We start from the raw sequence: 16,457 nt of genomic DNA, 5'->3' as shown, positions 1-16,457 counted from the left end.
AAATTTTAAAAACATAAAGGGAAAAGACAGAACACCGAAACTTAATTATACTGATGTTAAGTATCTTCATTTATGTTGCCTTCAGGACAGAATGAAGACAGCCAATGATATAGAGCATAAGATAATCAGACATGTACCAAATAACAGAAAAGTGTCCAGATATATAGCACCAAGAAGACTCAACAGAAATTGAATATTTAGTTGTGTAACAATTTAAAAAAAAAACAACCTTTATATCGATCTTCAAATACTGTCAAGAATAGAAAAACTGGAATTTTGATGATTGGAAGGGAGTGATATAGACGAATGAGTCCAAGATTGAAATCGTTGGTTGAAAGCGTAGGTTGTACGTCGAATGGAAGAAAAGTGAAAATAACTTACCTCAATTCATAGCACCTACAATGAAGCATGGGGAAGCAGTGTGAGAGTTTTGAGGTGTTTTCTGCTGAAGCAACAGGAGATATTTGTAAAATATATGAAATAATGGACCATCACAAGTGTCATCAGATACTGATCCATCGTAGTATACAAAGTGGTTTGCGTATGCTTGATAAAGAATTCCACTGCCAGGAAGATGATGACCTTAAACACTGATCCAACCTATGCAGAAAGTACTCAGTTAAAGAGAAGTTGTTGGAGTCATTTCAGTGATATAATGGACCCCACAGAGTTCTGATCTTAACCCAGTTGAACAGATTTGAGATTTGATAGATCAAAAACTTGACAAATCCAGAGTTACTTTCAAAGACATTTTATGGGAATGTATTAAAGGTATTTGAAGCAAAATCCCGAAGGACACTTTGCTCAGATACGTTGCAGCAATGCCAGAAAGACTGTCAACAGTTATTAAAGCATGAGAGGGTGCACACAAAATATTAACTGTTTGCTGAACTCAAGCGCTTTCACTGAGTCTCTGTTGTACTAAATATGAAGATTAATAACATTTTAATATTTCACCTGTGATTTACCTTCCATTAATCTTTGAAAATGGACTGAGATTTATAATTTTGAGTAACAATGGTATTATCTAAAATACAGTATAATTCATTTAGAAACAAATGAACTACTTAAAATATTCGTCGAAAAATCGACTTTTACAGACGTGTTCTCCTTTCTTTTATTTTCTTTTTTAATTAGAAAAGTTGATGCCACAAGATAAGGTTATTTTAGAGAATGGAAAAGAAAAACTTGATGAAATTGCAGAAGACGGGGAATCAGTACTTAGTAGTCCACCCCTAGAACCTTCTATCACAAGTACGTCATTGTTGAATCTATTAAGCTCTGTTTTGATGCCATCTTTAACATATAATAAATTTTGGTAATTAGTGTTGTTGTTGTCTTTTAAACAGTTGACATGACGCATTTTTTTATAAATCCAATAAAAGTGCTTCATCAGTAAAGAAAAATGTGTATTTTCTGTAATATTAATCTCTCAACTTAAGACAGAAGAAAACAGTAGAAAAAATATTTATATTTGTCTTGGTAGCTTAGTGTAAGACCTGGCGCTTCGAAACCCAGTAACGGACACACTAAACTCAATAATAAAGTTAACAGAGTTATACGTTTATGACGATTGGTGAAATTATTGTATAATAACAGGAACATTTATGTGTCAGTCTATGAAAACAAATCTAATATATGAGAATTAGTGTATTGGTCTTTAAAAATTATAGTACTAATCTACGACAATTGGTAAAATAAATGTTTTAATCTTTGAGAATCTGTGCACAATGATTTGTGAAACAGTTGTATTAGTGCTTAATGATTAAAGTTGTTAGGGTGTTACTCAGTAACACATTTAACAGGGGCACTAAATTATCGTATAAAAAAGTTAACATATCTCGATAATGTTAATTTTCTTCTTAAACAAATATCATCATATTTAAATTGTTAGAACATAGTAATAATTTGTTGTATTTTTTGAGTTCAGATGAAATATATAATCAGCATGGGGTGATTGTTCCAAGCGCAGGACATTCTAAACTTTTGGATATTTTGGAGACTTACAAAAGAGGAGCAAAACTTTCAGAAGTGGAGCAGATGCTTCGTGAATGGCAAATGTGTCACGTTGTGCCATCTAAAAAATCCATAGTGAGTTTATGTGTGTGTCTTTAAACCATTTCCTCACATCTTATTTTTTTTTAAATTTTGTTCATTATATTTATATGTATTTAAACTAACAACTGTGGTTATTAAACTACACGAACTGTTTTATGTTTCGTGCTCTTTATTAACTAACTGTTTAGGTTGTTAAGCTTGGTTAAATAACAGTCTAAGCCTATTGGACTTTACTAATTAACTGCTTATGCTTTTATACTTCAAGAACTAACTGCTTACGATGTTATAGTTCGTAAAGTATCTCCCCCAGGCATTTATGCTATTATGCTTAATAAATATGGTATACAAACAACAAAGGGCCATTTATTCGTTGAAGGTTGTTTCTGTACAGTTAATTTTAAGAAGAAATAAACACATGATCCTACCCTATTTTTCATGAGATTTTTGATATAAAATGCAGGCCTCCATTGCTGACTACAGCGACTCGTTTCGTATAACAAACACTCTGTTCCAAAAATAAAACTGTCTTAAATGAACTTTGACCTGTTTTGTTTTTTCCAAATCGTAAACTTGTGTCCGCATTCTATGATTTGTATAACACAGCACAAAAAAATCAGATGCCTTTAAACTACGATTCCTTTGCATAATCTTGAAACTTTAATAGGATCACCTTTTACCTTTTTCTATTTAACATGATGATCTATATCATGTTATATTACCAATTATTAGTTTTTTACCATCGAAACCCAAAAAGATCCAACTTCTTGACTACTATTTTTAATGTCTTCATGTCTAACAAGATGTAGTTTATTCCTCATATTAAGAGCCAAACACTACCCCTCTTTTAACAAGGTCTATCATTAAGAAATAACTTACAGTATGGAATTTTGAAATAACTTATATTATCATAATCATTTAAATATAACCAACTTTTAATAATTGCCTTTATAATCACAAGTTCACATTTCAAGCTGAACCCTGACCTCAACTTTCTCGTTCTTTATACAGCAAATATTGAAATAATACCTCCTAAACTGATCACTAAGCCTGGCAGACCTTTCTTTAAAATTATTTAAATAAATAACAGTTTCTTATACTTTAACTTATTTGGGTTGCTGTAATCCAAAACTAACTATTGGAGTTATTGGTAAACTCAATAGCAGAGAAACGAAATTCTTGATTTGTTGTACGTCCTACAGAAAAAAAGAAATGCTGACCTTGTTATTGTTATACTTCGTTACATATAAACAAAATATTAAGAGTTTCATACTCCATATAGCAAAGAAACGAAATGCTGGAGTTGGTGTAACACACCTTACCAAGAAAAAATACTTTTCAGATTGTTATCATTCATAGCAGAAAAAAAAAAAAATGCGCTGTTGTAATTATGGTATGTTAGATTGCCAAATCCTATGTTCTATAAAAAAGAACAATCTGAGAATTTCGTAATTCACTATACGATAGGAAGAATCAGGTAAGTTAACCCTTTTGTAATCACATTTCGTATTCTCAACAATTATGACAAAGTAGAAAATTTGGTGAAATGTTGAATATTTATATCTGAATCAAGTAAGAACCTATAATGTACACATTATTGGATTTAGTGTGTAATCCGTTATCAAAATACGCCCATATGGTCCCTTATTGGAATAAAAATACGTATTATACCAAGTAGGTCATTATGGTCCCTTACTGAAATACATATAACTTTCATACCAAGTGAACCATTATGATCACTTGTTAAAATAAAAATCGCTGTCATACGAAGCAGGCTGTTATGGTTTCTCACTGGAATACAAATTGTTGGTTTATTTGAACGTGTTTCAAGTTAAGCACATAGCTACATAATGTAATATGTGTACTCTTCCCACCACTGGTATATAAAAACCGGTTTCTAGCAAGATAAGTCCGCAGTCATACCGTTATGTCACTGGAAGGCTAAAAATAGTTTTATACGAAGTTGTCTCTTACAGCAAGCAAGATATTAACTATGGTAACTATGGCAAATTATTTTCTATAAGTTACCAAAATATACTGGTTTTTGTACACGAGTAATACTTGTTATTTCTAAGTAATGTATTTTTTATTTTAAGGTATTTACTTCTGTAATCTTGAAACTTAGTCAGTAAAAATAATTGTTATGATCACATTATATATATATGAAGAAATATTTTCTGATGAAAATACAGGGGATACTGAAAAAGCTTCGCGAGATTTACAAAAAGTCTGAGAACCAAGGATGCAGGAAAAAAGAACCAAAGACCTTTTGCGAGCTTCAGGATGTTTTCACTTCAAAACTTGGCCGAAGACAAATTATTTTAGCTCAGGTAATGAACTGGGAGTCACATTTTCCATAGAATTTGATAACAAAATAAAAATATATATTTGATTTGTGATATAAAGTTAACAATGTAAAGAGCACAATATTTTGAAATGTTTGTATAAAATATTCGATTTTATCTTCTAGCACAGGAACAAAAATACACATAAGTTAATTATTATTGAACAGCAAACTTGACAGCCATTCTGCTTCACGTTTATTACTACTTGTTTTATAAATAATCGTACTACGTGTATACGGTTAATTTCAATAACTGATGCATTCTTAAATAAATATCGAAAGTATGACGAATATTAAGTTAGCCAGAAATACAAGCACGTTGTACATACAAAATTCGTTGCTGGCCAGTTTACTAGTATATAAGCTTAAACGTATTTCCGCACACATAACTCTACATTCAACACTGTGCCACCTACCGGTAATAATGTTAAACATTTAAAGTTCTGCGACATACACATATATAATAAAATATAATTTTTAATTTGCTAAGCACGCAGACTTGCTATAGAGAGTGCAAAATATAATTGTAAAAATGTACTCATTATTTATTGAATGTTTGAATTATTACAGTAAAATTAGTAATGTTTTGTTATCATCAAATAATAAGTATACTCTGTTATTGACCTCAATTTCCATTATCTTTCAAGCGTCAAGAAAGTAGTAAGGATAGCAGAATCTCTGATGTTGTTGTCCTGGAGACAGAAAATGAAAAAGTTCCATCGCAGCTTCTCAGTTCGTCATCTTTTACTAGTAGCTCTAGTGAGTATAATAACACCTGTTCCTTTTGTAATCAACTTAATGAATTATGTGAAACAGCAGAAAATATAATGAACAAGAAAAATAACTTATCACATGTAAGAAGAGTTGTTTTTGCCTTAGATACGTTTTAAATTTTAACCGTAAAAAATTGATATTGAAAAATCTTGAAATTTATAATAAAATAACCTCCACCCTGCTGGCAGCTAATTGCACTACAAATGTTTTACTCAGTGAACATAGCCTGTCCCCTGGTGTGACAGCAGATAGTCTTCGGACTTACAAAGCTAAATTCCGGGGTTCGATTCCCTGTTGTAGACATAATAGAAAAGCCCATTGTGGCCGTGTTCTAAAAAAAACAAACTAAATTACTGATTCAAGACAAATAAAACAAAGGTTATTGTCGAGACTGTGAATGAAATACAGTTTAGTGTTGTAAACAGCGACGTTCCAGAATCATTGGTTGAATTATACCTAAACCTATAATTTCTAAACGTTACAGGTTCGTCTTCAGTGGATGGTGTGAGCATTTTAAGTACATACGACAGCGACATTGATTCAGGGGATGACATTGTTCCTTCTCAGGTGTGTATATATCAGTGTGTGTGTCCCACTATATTTGATCCACTATGGCTCTTTATTGTTTTGAATATTTTTTCCACAGAGGAACATATTTGGTAGAGTAATCAAAATAGGGTAGAAAATACAATATTAATAGTAGAAAAAACCTATTATCATATTACATAATTATAAGATGTCCAGTAGAAACGCTAATTTTTCTACCCAATTGTCACAATATTTCTGTTTATTTATTTTTAAGGATTTAATAAATGTTTAAGATACATCAGTCTATTTACCCTTAATACAATAAGTTATGCAGTGGTGTAGGTAGCAGCAAAGTGGGTGTGCTTGGTTAGACATGTACATTTTACAATGAGTGACTGAAAGTATGTTGTTGCTAAAAGCAGATTCCTTGCTCCTAAAGGCATTTCAATCTAAATGGTCTGGGGGCATGCTCCCCAGAAAGTTAAAATAACTTACAATTGTTATGTAAGTCAAACATATAAGAATGGCGGTTCAACAAAACCCTCTCTTTCGACGCATCCTTTTATGTAACAGCTAATAATATGACTTAACTTGGAAAAAGTGATACATTGCACAAGCCTTTACTGTTTAAACCTACAGCAGATTAGAAGAAAAAAAGAAAAAATGATAGACGCATGTTTATTAAATAAATAACAATCTCCAATTAAAATAATGTGTTTAAGAAAGCAATCGAAAATTTTTAATACTAATTTTGTTATAGTTCTTAATATAAAAAAAAACATTGCCTGTAGCATTTTAGATGTAAGACTGTTGTATGTTTCTTTGTTTTTTATCTCACAAGAATGATTTTAAAATGAAAAAGACGATAACTCTGGTCGAAGGACAGGCGAAACGTCCTCCTGTTCCCCCTCCTCGTCCTCCAAATCTTCAGAAATCTTCTAAAGGAAACGGCTCATCCAGTGGGAGGTTCCAGACTCAACCGCTCTCTCCTAATCAACAAATAAACGAGTGCGAAAACCTCAACTGTAAGAATGCGCCTCATGTTAGAATGAGTTTAGACCATTCTAATACTGGTTACTACAACATGCTTCCTCAGAACAGTGCTCTCAACAAAAAGGCAGAATACGTATATTATAACATTGGTGTTTACAACATCAAAACAAGTGGAGAGTCGGCAGAGAATACCACAAACTTTAGAGACTCTTTACCAACTTTCCTTACAGGTATGTCACTTCAGTTACAGAATCTTTCAACATGTGATCATATCTACAGTTATAATGGTGTTTAAAGCATGAGTTCAAAATGAACTTATATTAAGAAAAATGAGGTATATTGACAGAATTTAATACGAATGTTCACAAAGTTCTAGTAACCTCATTTAATACTTTTCTGTTTGTTTGTTTGTTTGGAATTAAACACAAAATTACACAATGGACTATCTGTGCTCTGTCCACCACACGTATCGAAACCCAGTTTCTACTGGTGTGAGTCCGCAGACATACTGCTGTGTCAATGGGGGAGAGTCGATACTTTTCTGACAGCATCGAAATTTCCGAGTAACGTCGATACAAACATTTACGTCTTTAGGTTTGAATTAATTCCAAAATGAACCTGTAGTAAAACAAAAGGTCATTTTGCGAGTTTGGATACAAATGTTCCTCATTTCAATTCTTGTGTGTGTATGTGTTTTCTTATAGTAGGGGGCTATCTGCTGAGTACACTGAGGTTAATCGAACCCCTGATGCTAGCGTTGTAAATCGGTAGAGTTACCGCTGTACCAGCGGGAGGACTCAATTCTTGTGCATACTTTTGATGAACTTCGTATTTATTTTGTTTGATTTTTAAACTTGATTTTGTAACTAAAGACTTTTTAACTAAACTAAATCCGTTTAGAGAAAAATAATACTAATACAATGTCCAGTTTAATTTAACTTTATGGTCTAAAGTGTATATAAATACACGTCTTTTATATTTCATTTATTGCATGTAGTTGGTTAAATTACATCAACAAAAGGCCCTGCATGGCCAAGTGTTTAAGGTACTCTACTCGTAATCTGGGGAATGCGGATACAAACCCCCGTCATACCAAATATGATGCTCGCCCTTTCAGCCGTAGCAGCGTTACAATGATATGGTCAATCCCACTACTCGTTGATAAAAGTGTAGTCCAAGGGTTGCCGGTGGGTGATGATGACTGGCTGCTTTCCCACTAGTCTTACAATGCTAAATTAGGGACGGCTAGCGCAGCTAACCCTTGTATATTAAAAACAAAACAAACCCAAACCCAAAAGTGGCAAATTTTCTATAGCATCGTAATACCTAAAAAAACACAGATAAAACTATTAGTATGATATATATAGTTGGATATCGTTAAACAGGATCCCTCTGGTGATTAGAGAGCGACTCACAACCTAAGGATCACGGGTTCGAATCCCCGGCACACCAAACATGCTCGCCCTTCCAGCTGTGGTGGCGTAATAATGTGACGGTTAATCCCACTATTCTTTGGTAAAAGAGTAGCCCAAGAGTTGGCGGTAGGTGGTGATGACTAGCTGTTTTCCCTCCAGTCTTAATTGCTAAATTAGGGACGGCTAACGCAGATAGCCCTCGTGTAGTTTTGCGCGAAATTCAAAACAAACAAACATCAACAAAATAAAACCTGTTATCCTACAAAATTAGACAGCATGAAACGGTTAAAACTTTCTACTTCAAATTACCGATTGTTTCCAGACGTTATTGGCTTTCTAAGCCAATTTTTCTCAATTAATTATACACTAAATTACTAGTTTGTTGCAGAATCCATAATAACAAATGGATCACATAAAATCCGTTAAAGAATCTCGATAACATTATATTAATCCCTGCTACTACTGGTGTGATCACTTCATTTAGAAAAAAAAAAAGTGTACATAATTAGTAGTCAGTCCTTTACACTGATTCCTGTTAGAAGCAGAAACGTACCCAATATAATGTAACATGTAAACCTCTTCATTGTGAACATAATGAAAATAAATCAGTAGATTAAGGGTTAAGTTGTGATATAATTACATTTACCGAGGTTCAGAAAGTTAAATTTAAAAGAATTCCTCTTGGTAAATTTTTCCCAGAAACTGAGGTATGCTTAGATAAAACTTTGTCATTGTTCTTAACGTAACCAGTAGAATAGAAGTACAGCTTTACAAGGATTTGTTGGGAATACTCCACAACCTCAAGAAGTACTTATATCGATGTGGCTCTGATATTTCAATACTACTAGAATAGTATCAGAGTAGACTATGAGAACCTTGCACCAAAGTACCTTTGTAAAAACTATCTGGATATGGAAATAATAAACGGTTATCAACGTTTTGTGAGCTTACGTTATAGCTATACAGATGAATAAGGCTACTAATCATTAGTATGGTTTAAGATACACAGACATAATGCAAAACTTGTTTAAATTACTGAAAACACTAATATTTGTATAAATAATAAAAATTCCAGTTATTATGAATCTTTAAACAGTATTGGGAAAATTACTATTAACATATACATGCATTTTTGAGTTTCTAAGGTATGAATTTAACAGTAAGCAGAAATGGACATAAGCCCTGTGTATTGTAAACTACTTGGCCAAAATTTTGGAAATCCCGTCATTAATTTTTTTAATCTCCCTCTACTTGATGAATAAATAGATTGGTTTGTTTTGAATTTTGCGCAAAGCTACTCGAGGGCTATCTGCGCTAGCCGTCCCTAATTTAGCAATGTAAGACTAGAAGGAAGGCAGCTAGTCATCATCATCCCCCGACAAATCTTGGACTACTATTTTACAAACAAACAGTGGGATTAATCATCACATTATAACGTCCCCATGACTGAAAGAGCGAGCATGTTTGATGTGACGGGGATTCGAACCCGCGACCCTCAGATTACAAGTCGAGTGCGTTATCCACCTGGCCATGCCGGTGTAACAATTTCAAATTACTCCCTGTAAATGTTAGTTATCACCATCAGATTCCATCTAGGAACATAGGGCCGGCCGCAATCGCTTTCGGATTCTTCACCAAGTATTTAAGTGAGTAGGTTGTTAGCCCACTGCACCGAGCCGTCCCTAATTTAGCAATGTAAGACTAGAGGGAAGGCAGCTAGTCATCACCACCCACCGCCAACTCTTGGGCTACTCTTTTACCAACGAATAGTGGGATTGACCGTTACATTATAACGCCCTCACGGCTGGGAGGGCGAGTATGTTTGGCGCGACGCGGGCGCAACCCAGGCCCCCCTGTAAATGTTACTCCCGGTAATTTGAATTAGTTTTCATATTACCGGGGGGTAGGACAAAATCGATTTCAGGTTACCTCCGGGGGTAGTCTGAAATCGATTTCATCTTACTCCCCCCTTGATTTCAAACTACCCCCTTCCCGATAGACTCGTTTTAGCGGTTTATTAAGATGCCAGACGTTTTTATCGCACTCAGTGTGTGTAAATGAAATTAACACATTAATAATAATGTAAAAATTCGAATATTTATCTCATGCTATCAATCACTCATTTTTATTTCAGTGCGCATATAGAAATATAAAAAAAAATTAATATGCATAAATTACAATATACTGAATGAAGACAGTATGTAGACCTTGTGGTCTGGCGAGGAGGAGCCCTTAAAATACCTTTTATCATATATAAATCATCAATTTTAATAAAAGAAATAATAGACCTTTTGCCTATTATCATGTACTTAGATACGTACTCGACACTCACTACAAATATTAAATATTATGTTTTTCATTTTGGCGTTAGAAGAGGGGGTAATTTAAAATCAAAGGGGGTAATTTAAAATCGATTTCTTGTGGCTCCCCCGGTGCTTTGAAAACGATTCCATAATACCGAGGGGTAACTTGAAAACGGGGGTAATTTGAAATCGTTACAACAGGCCAAAATAAACAGAAAAAGAAATGTATCACATTTAACTATTTTAACAGTATAAATAGCTTAAGCAAGCTTCTTTGTTATTCAGTATTCATTGACATTAAAGATGTGTCTGGCTTCTAATAGGCATTATTTGGTCCGGCTAGCTGGATCCTCTTTAATGAAAATATTGGAACTGACTGCGAAATGAAAGGCATACGTCTCATGGTTGTGATAGAAATTTCATAAAAACCATAATAATTAAAATAACCTGTTTAAAAGATGAATAGACGACAATTAGATAAAAGTATGAACACTATTAGGTGTTCACAATTAAAGCATTTACGATAAGGGCCAAGAACTTTAATTTCAGTAAGGAAATTTCATGGTCAGGCTAATCTCAATACACATTGGTTTGTATAGATGAAAAATTCGCATTATGGTTTGTTTGTTTGAATTTCGTGCAAGGGCTAACTGCACTAGCCGCCCCCAATTTATTGGTGTAAGACTAGAGGGAAGGCAACTAGTCATCACTACCCACCGCTAACGATTGGCTATTCTTTTACGAACGAATAGTGAGATTGACCATAATTTTATAACGCCCTCACGGATGAAAAAGCGATCACGTTTGATGTCACTGGGATTCAAACCCACGGCCTTCAGATTACGAATCGAGCGCCCTAACCACCTGATCATGCTGGGTCTTCCTATTATGGTGAGTCTCGTAAGAAACTTTATAAAGTGCTTGTTTGATTTAGAACACAAAGGGCTTTCAACGCCTAGAATTTACTAATTTAAAAATAATAGATTATAAAGAAATTAATAAATAGTGACCATCAACCACCGCCAACTCTTGGGCTACTCTTGTCTTACCATATAATGGTATTTTATAACGACTCTTATAAATTATCCTTAGCCCTAAAGTGCAGAGCGCGATTTTCCATTAACAGAACGCAAACCATAAATTCTCGAATTTATAGTCAAGGAATGCTAACAAATAACCACTAGTTTACGCCAGACCAAGATCTTTGGAACGTAAAGGACAGCTTACTTTAATAAATCAAGAAGATTTTCATTTGAATTAACAAGAAAGTATCTCCTTCTCATGCTTTTCAAACCAATCACTGGCTCGTGGATGGTCGCACTGCATCCCGTAAATATTTGCTATCTCAGAAACCAAGGGCACCCACTTATATTCCATTTTCACCATAAAGTTGGTGAGTAGTTTCATAATTATAATACCTCTATCTACGAGCGATGACTTGCTGGAAAAGTATGAAAAAAAGTTCTAACATTTTTATAATACAACTGAGAACCTACAAAATGTTTTAGAATATGTTGTCCTTTTCTTTAAACTGTGAATGATTTAGAGACAATATAGCTGATGAATGGCTAAATATACCGCAGAATCTAGTGGAGTCTATGCAACGACTGAACCAGATCTAAACCTAAAGTTTAAAGCACACCATGGTTTTACATTTATTAGGACATGGATATATAATTTTTGGCAGCTATAGAGATGCAGTTTACATTTGGTTTATTGGAAACTATTTAAAATTGTTTTGCGGAAACACATTTTTTATTAACTTTAAATTTCTTTTAAAGGGTTGTTTACAAATTCCTGGCATGAAAAGGTGATTAGGGCGCTCGACTTGTAATTTAAGGGTTGCGGGTTCGAATCACCGTCACACCAAACATCACTATTCCGTTGCTAAAAGAGTATTCCAAGAGTTGGCGGTGGATGATGATGATTAGCTGCCTTGCCTGTAGTCTTACACTGCTAAATTATAGACAGCTAACGCAGATAGCCCTTGTGTAGCTTTGCGCTAAATTAAAAAAACAACAAAAACATTCAGTTAAAAACTATATATAAAACAATGAGAAGTATCAGAATTCTGTAATTTCGTTCACACCAGAACTTTTCGAAGTGTAAAAGCACAGGTTATTTTTTTCTTGGGGCTGTTGATCTTAACTGTCAAAAACTAACTGAAATCCTGACCACATCATTTTTACTGATCTATAAGCAAGTTGACAAACATTTAACACCTTTGTTTATGAAAACAATGTGCTCTTCCACAAATTATTGTTTTTATTTGCGCACAATACTTTTTTTACAGATCATATTCCACAGGAGCCAAGCGAACAACTGTCAAGGAGACGAGGTGGGCCTGTTCAGTACAAGTCAGTTATCGAAAGAACTAATTCGGAAAGCTCCACAAGGTCCAATCCTCACCATATTCCACGATACCGCCACCTAAAACCACCAAATAGCAGTTTGTTCCTGAACCACTTGATTAGCACTGAGGCAAATATCACGCAATTCACCAAACAAAAGAAAATAGTCCGTGGAACTAACCCAGATTGTAATATTCCATCACATGCTTCAGTTCCAGTTATGGTGGAAAATCAGTTAAACTCTGGTTCTTTTGATCATGACTACGCAGTTCCTAGAAAACTTTACTCTACATTGGAGTGTTCTGAGGGTAATAAGAAAGTACACAACAAAGCAAACACAAGTAAACCTGCTTTGTTGTGTAAATACACTAGATACAACTTACTTCCATCCAAATCCCTCAAAAGCACAGAAACAACTGACAAAATACCACACGAGTCTCCCACTTTCCAAACAGAGAATGTAAGTATTGAATCTGAAACAAGTTTTAACTCCCCTGCTCCATTTGAAAACTCCGAAGCTCCACCTCTTCCACCAAGAGGTATCAGTGCTCCCAGACCTCCAGAGAGCTCAGATGGAAGACTTTAATTCTCCTAAGATCAGTTAAAAACATTAATTCGCATAATTACTACATGTATGATGTCTCACTACGTTGTATTAATTACACATACATAATAATGAATACTAATTAGATTTGATTTAATTTACAGAATTACTCTACTAGTATTTCAAATACTGGAAGTAAAGAGAAAAATATCACCATAATAAATAATATGTATAAGTACGTCTATAGCTGAAAAAATATTAGAAAATGTGTTCAGTTACCAATATAACAGATAGAAAACTAAAATATTTGTGAGAACGTGAAAGACCGCAAACTATGTATTAAATAGCTGAAATTAGAATGATGTGAATGAAGCATCTTCATTAATAGCTGAAACCAGAAAGAGGTGTATGAAGCATCCTTCTTAGTAGCTGAAACCAGAAAGGTGTGTATGAAACATTCCCCTTAGTAGATGAAACCAGAAAGATGTGTATGAAACATTTCCCCTAGTAAATGAAACCAGAAAGGTGTGTAGAACAAGCAAGGCTTGGAGATATAATAAAGTGTCTTAGAAGTGAAAAGCCTAGAAAGTTTCAGAAGTAACTGGAAGCCTGAAAGGTTTTAGTGTATAGCAGTAATTGATGGAAGCGTAGAGAATGCTCAACAGATTGTTGCCATGAGATACAGAAAAACTGTAACTAGCGATATTTAACAACTGGGAGATAAAATAAGTATTATCTAGTGACAGAAATCTGAAAGAATCTTTATGGAATATCGAGACCTGTAAAATAATCTAAGATATTAATTTTTTCATTAAAAACTTCGAAAATATATATGAAGTATCATCTTAACTGATGGAAGCCTTGAAGATAGTGAATCATATTGTAAGAGCCTAAAGAACAAATTTAAGTATGAACTTTATAATTGAATGGTCAAGCATCTGTACAATGTATCACTTTACTAAATGAGTGCTCAAGAGAGTTTAAACTGCATCACAGTGTAGATAGACGCCTTGAGAAACGCGCAAGAAGTGTCGTCTTACTAACTGAATGCCCCAAAGACGCGTAATTGTATCACTGTAGTAGACAGAAAGAAGTTCAGAGAGACGTGTAAGAAGTATCATCTTACCAGCTAAATGTCCCAAAGATATGTAGTTGTATCACTGTAGTAGACAGAAAGAAGCCAAGAGAGACGTGTAAAAAGTATCATCTTACTAACTAAATGCCCCAAAGATACGTAGTTGTATCACTGTAGTAGACAGAAAAAACCTAAAGAGACATGTAAAAGTATCATCTTACTAATTAAATGCCCCAAAGACGTGTAATTGAATCACTGTAGCAGATAGAAGGAAGCCTAGAGAGACGTGTAAGAAGTATCGTCTTACTAACTGAATGCCCCAAAGATACGTAGTTGTATCATCTGTAGTAGACAGAATGCCCCAAAGAGACGTAAAAGTATCATTGTACTGTAGCAGATAGAAGGAAGCCAGAAAGAAGTCTTACTAACTGAATGCCCCAAAGACGCGTAATTGTATCATTGTAGTGGAAAGAAAGAAGCCTAAAGAGACGTGAAGAAAAGTCTTCTAATAATTTTGAAACCTGGAAATACATAAGAACTACAATTTTAGAAGATATGGACTTTAACGTCTGTAATTATTACTACCACGTATTTACGAAAGGTTTAAATATATGCATATGTAACTCATGCATTATGATGTATCTTGATCACCAAACATACTTTATTTGAGCTATAAATATGTAGAAAATATACGAATAAAAACGTTTTGAGTCGAAGTTTTAAGTTTGTGTAGTAAGACCAATACGAATGTGAATCTGGGAAAATATGTTAACAAAATAAAATTAGTTTATTTTGAAATATTAATTTATTTTATTAAACTTTTAGTGAATAAAATATTAAAGAAAGTTTCTTAGAAGGAAAAGATAAAAAAGCCAATATATTAAAAGCTTTAGTTTTTTAGTTCGTTAGTTTTACACGAACTCGTTTTCTATCTATCAAGGTCTTATCTACATCACATAATTTTATTTTTCAATCTTAGAATCTTTTCAATCTTTTACGCCTGAAATATGGCTAGAGCTCAAACATGTAGTTTTGTTTATCATTATTCGAAACGTATTTTATTATTAATCATAAAATAACAGTAATAAAATTAGATATATCACACATTCTAACTAGTAGTGTTAACGAAGGTAATAAAAAAGGAATAGTGGTGTATATTTATATTTGTCTAATCATAACTACGTTTATTTCATTTGTCATTAAGGCTTTCTTATAATAAAAGCGTTACGTTGATACACACTCAATGGAGCTTGGTGTCGTCAAATTCAATTCTTTTTCAGAATATTAGTTTATTTTCATTACTGAACACGTCTATTCAGTTATTAACTAAGGGAATTTATTGAAACATAACGAATTATCCGATTTATTAAAAAAATTAAAGAATCTTAGAATTTTCTAAGTAACAATCTAATATAACTTAAGTTAATATTACGGCTGTTTTGAATGAGTTTTTAATGTCGAAAGAATTAGAAATATCTCTACGGCAATGCTGATTGAGTTAACATTTTCAATACCTTAAGGTTAAAATATAATAATTGAACTTATTGTTTATAACTTTATCGGTTCACAAATTAGGTATTCTTGTCATTCAGTTAACTAGAACGTACGGTTTGGTTTTGTTTGTTTATTTCACGCAAAGCTACACGAAGGCTATCTGTGCTAGCCGTCCCTAGTTTAGCAATATAAGGCTAGAGGGAAGGCAGCTAGTCACCACCACCCACCCCTTACTCTTGGGCTACTCTTTTACCAACGAATAGTTACATTAAAACGCCCCCACGGCTGAAAGGGCAAACATGCTTGGTGTGACAGGGATTTGAACCCGCGACCCTCGGACTACGAGTCAAGTGCCTTAACAACCTGGCCATACCGAGCCACTCAACGATAGGAGCTGAGGGATACAAAAGGAGTTTTTGGTAATTTCATGTTATGATTTACAATTACTCCTAATCTCCGTAATATCTCCTTTTCAAAAGTTATTCTTACACCTCATCTCTGTGATACGTAAATTTCAATAGATATCGTTTTCCTCATTTGCGTACCATTTCAGTTTTCATTGTAATCATTGTGCTTCCTCT

General features: G+C 33.8%; 1 protein-coding gene across 4 annotated transcripts in view; it reads left to right on the top strand.

The window, feature by feature from the left end:
• LOC143255817 (uncharacterized) overlaps positions 1-15,098 on the top strand; it is a 43,760-nt gene extending 28,662 nt beyond the window's left edge. For 3 of the 4 annotated variants that reach the window (XM_076512087.1, XM_076512090.1, XM_076512089.1), the window contains 7 exons: positions 1,138-1,254; positions 1,931-2,091; positions 4,248-4,385; positions 5,047-5,158; positions 5,658-5,740; positions 6,543-6,924; positions 12,706-15,098. In XM_076512087.1, the coding sequence (XP_076368202.1) occupies positions 1,138-1,254; positions 1,931-2,091; positions 4,248-4,385; positions 5,047-5,158; positions 5,658-5,740; positions 6,543-6,924; positions 12,706-13,349 (1,637 nt within the window). In that variant the 3' untranslated portion in view covers positions 13,350-15,098. The remainder of the gene's footprint in view (positions 1-1,137; positions 1,255-1,930; positions 2,092-4,247; positions 4,386-5,046; positions 5,159-5,657; positions 5,741-6,542; positions 6,925-12,705) is intronic. The other variant, XM_076512088.1, reaches the window with a different exon arrangement.
• The last annotated feature ends 1,359 nt before the right edge of the window (positions 15,099-16,457 follow it).

The sequence above is a fragment of the Tachypleus tridentatus genome, chromosome 7 (assembly GCF_004210375.1).
Source record: "Tachypleus tridentatus isolate NWPU-2018 chromosome 7, ASM421037v1, whole genome shotgun sequence".
Lineage (NCBI taxonomy): Eukaryota > Metazoa > Arthropoda > Merostomata > Xiphosura > Limulidae > Tachypleus > Tachypleus tridentatus.
This window is presented reverse-complemented; position numbering and strand designations above follow the sequence as displayed.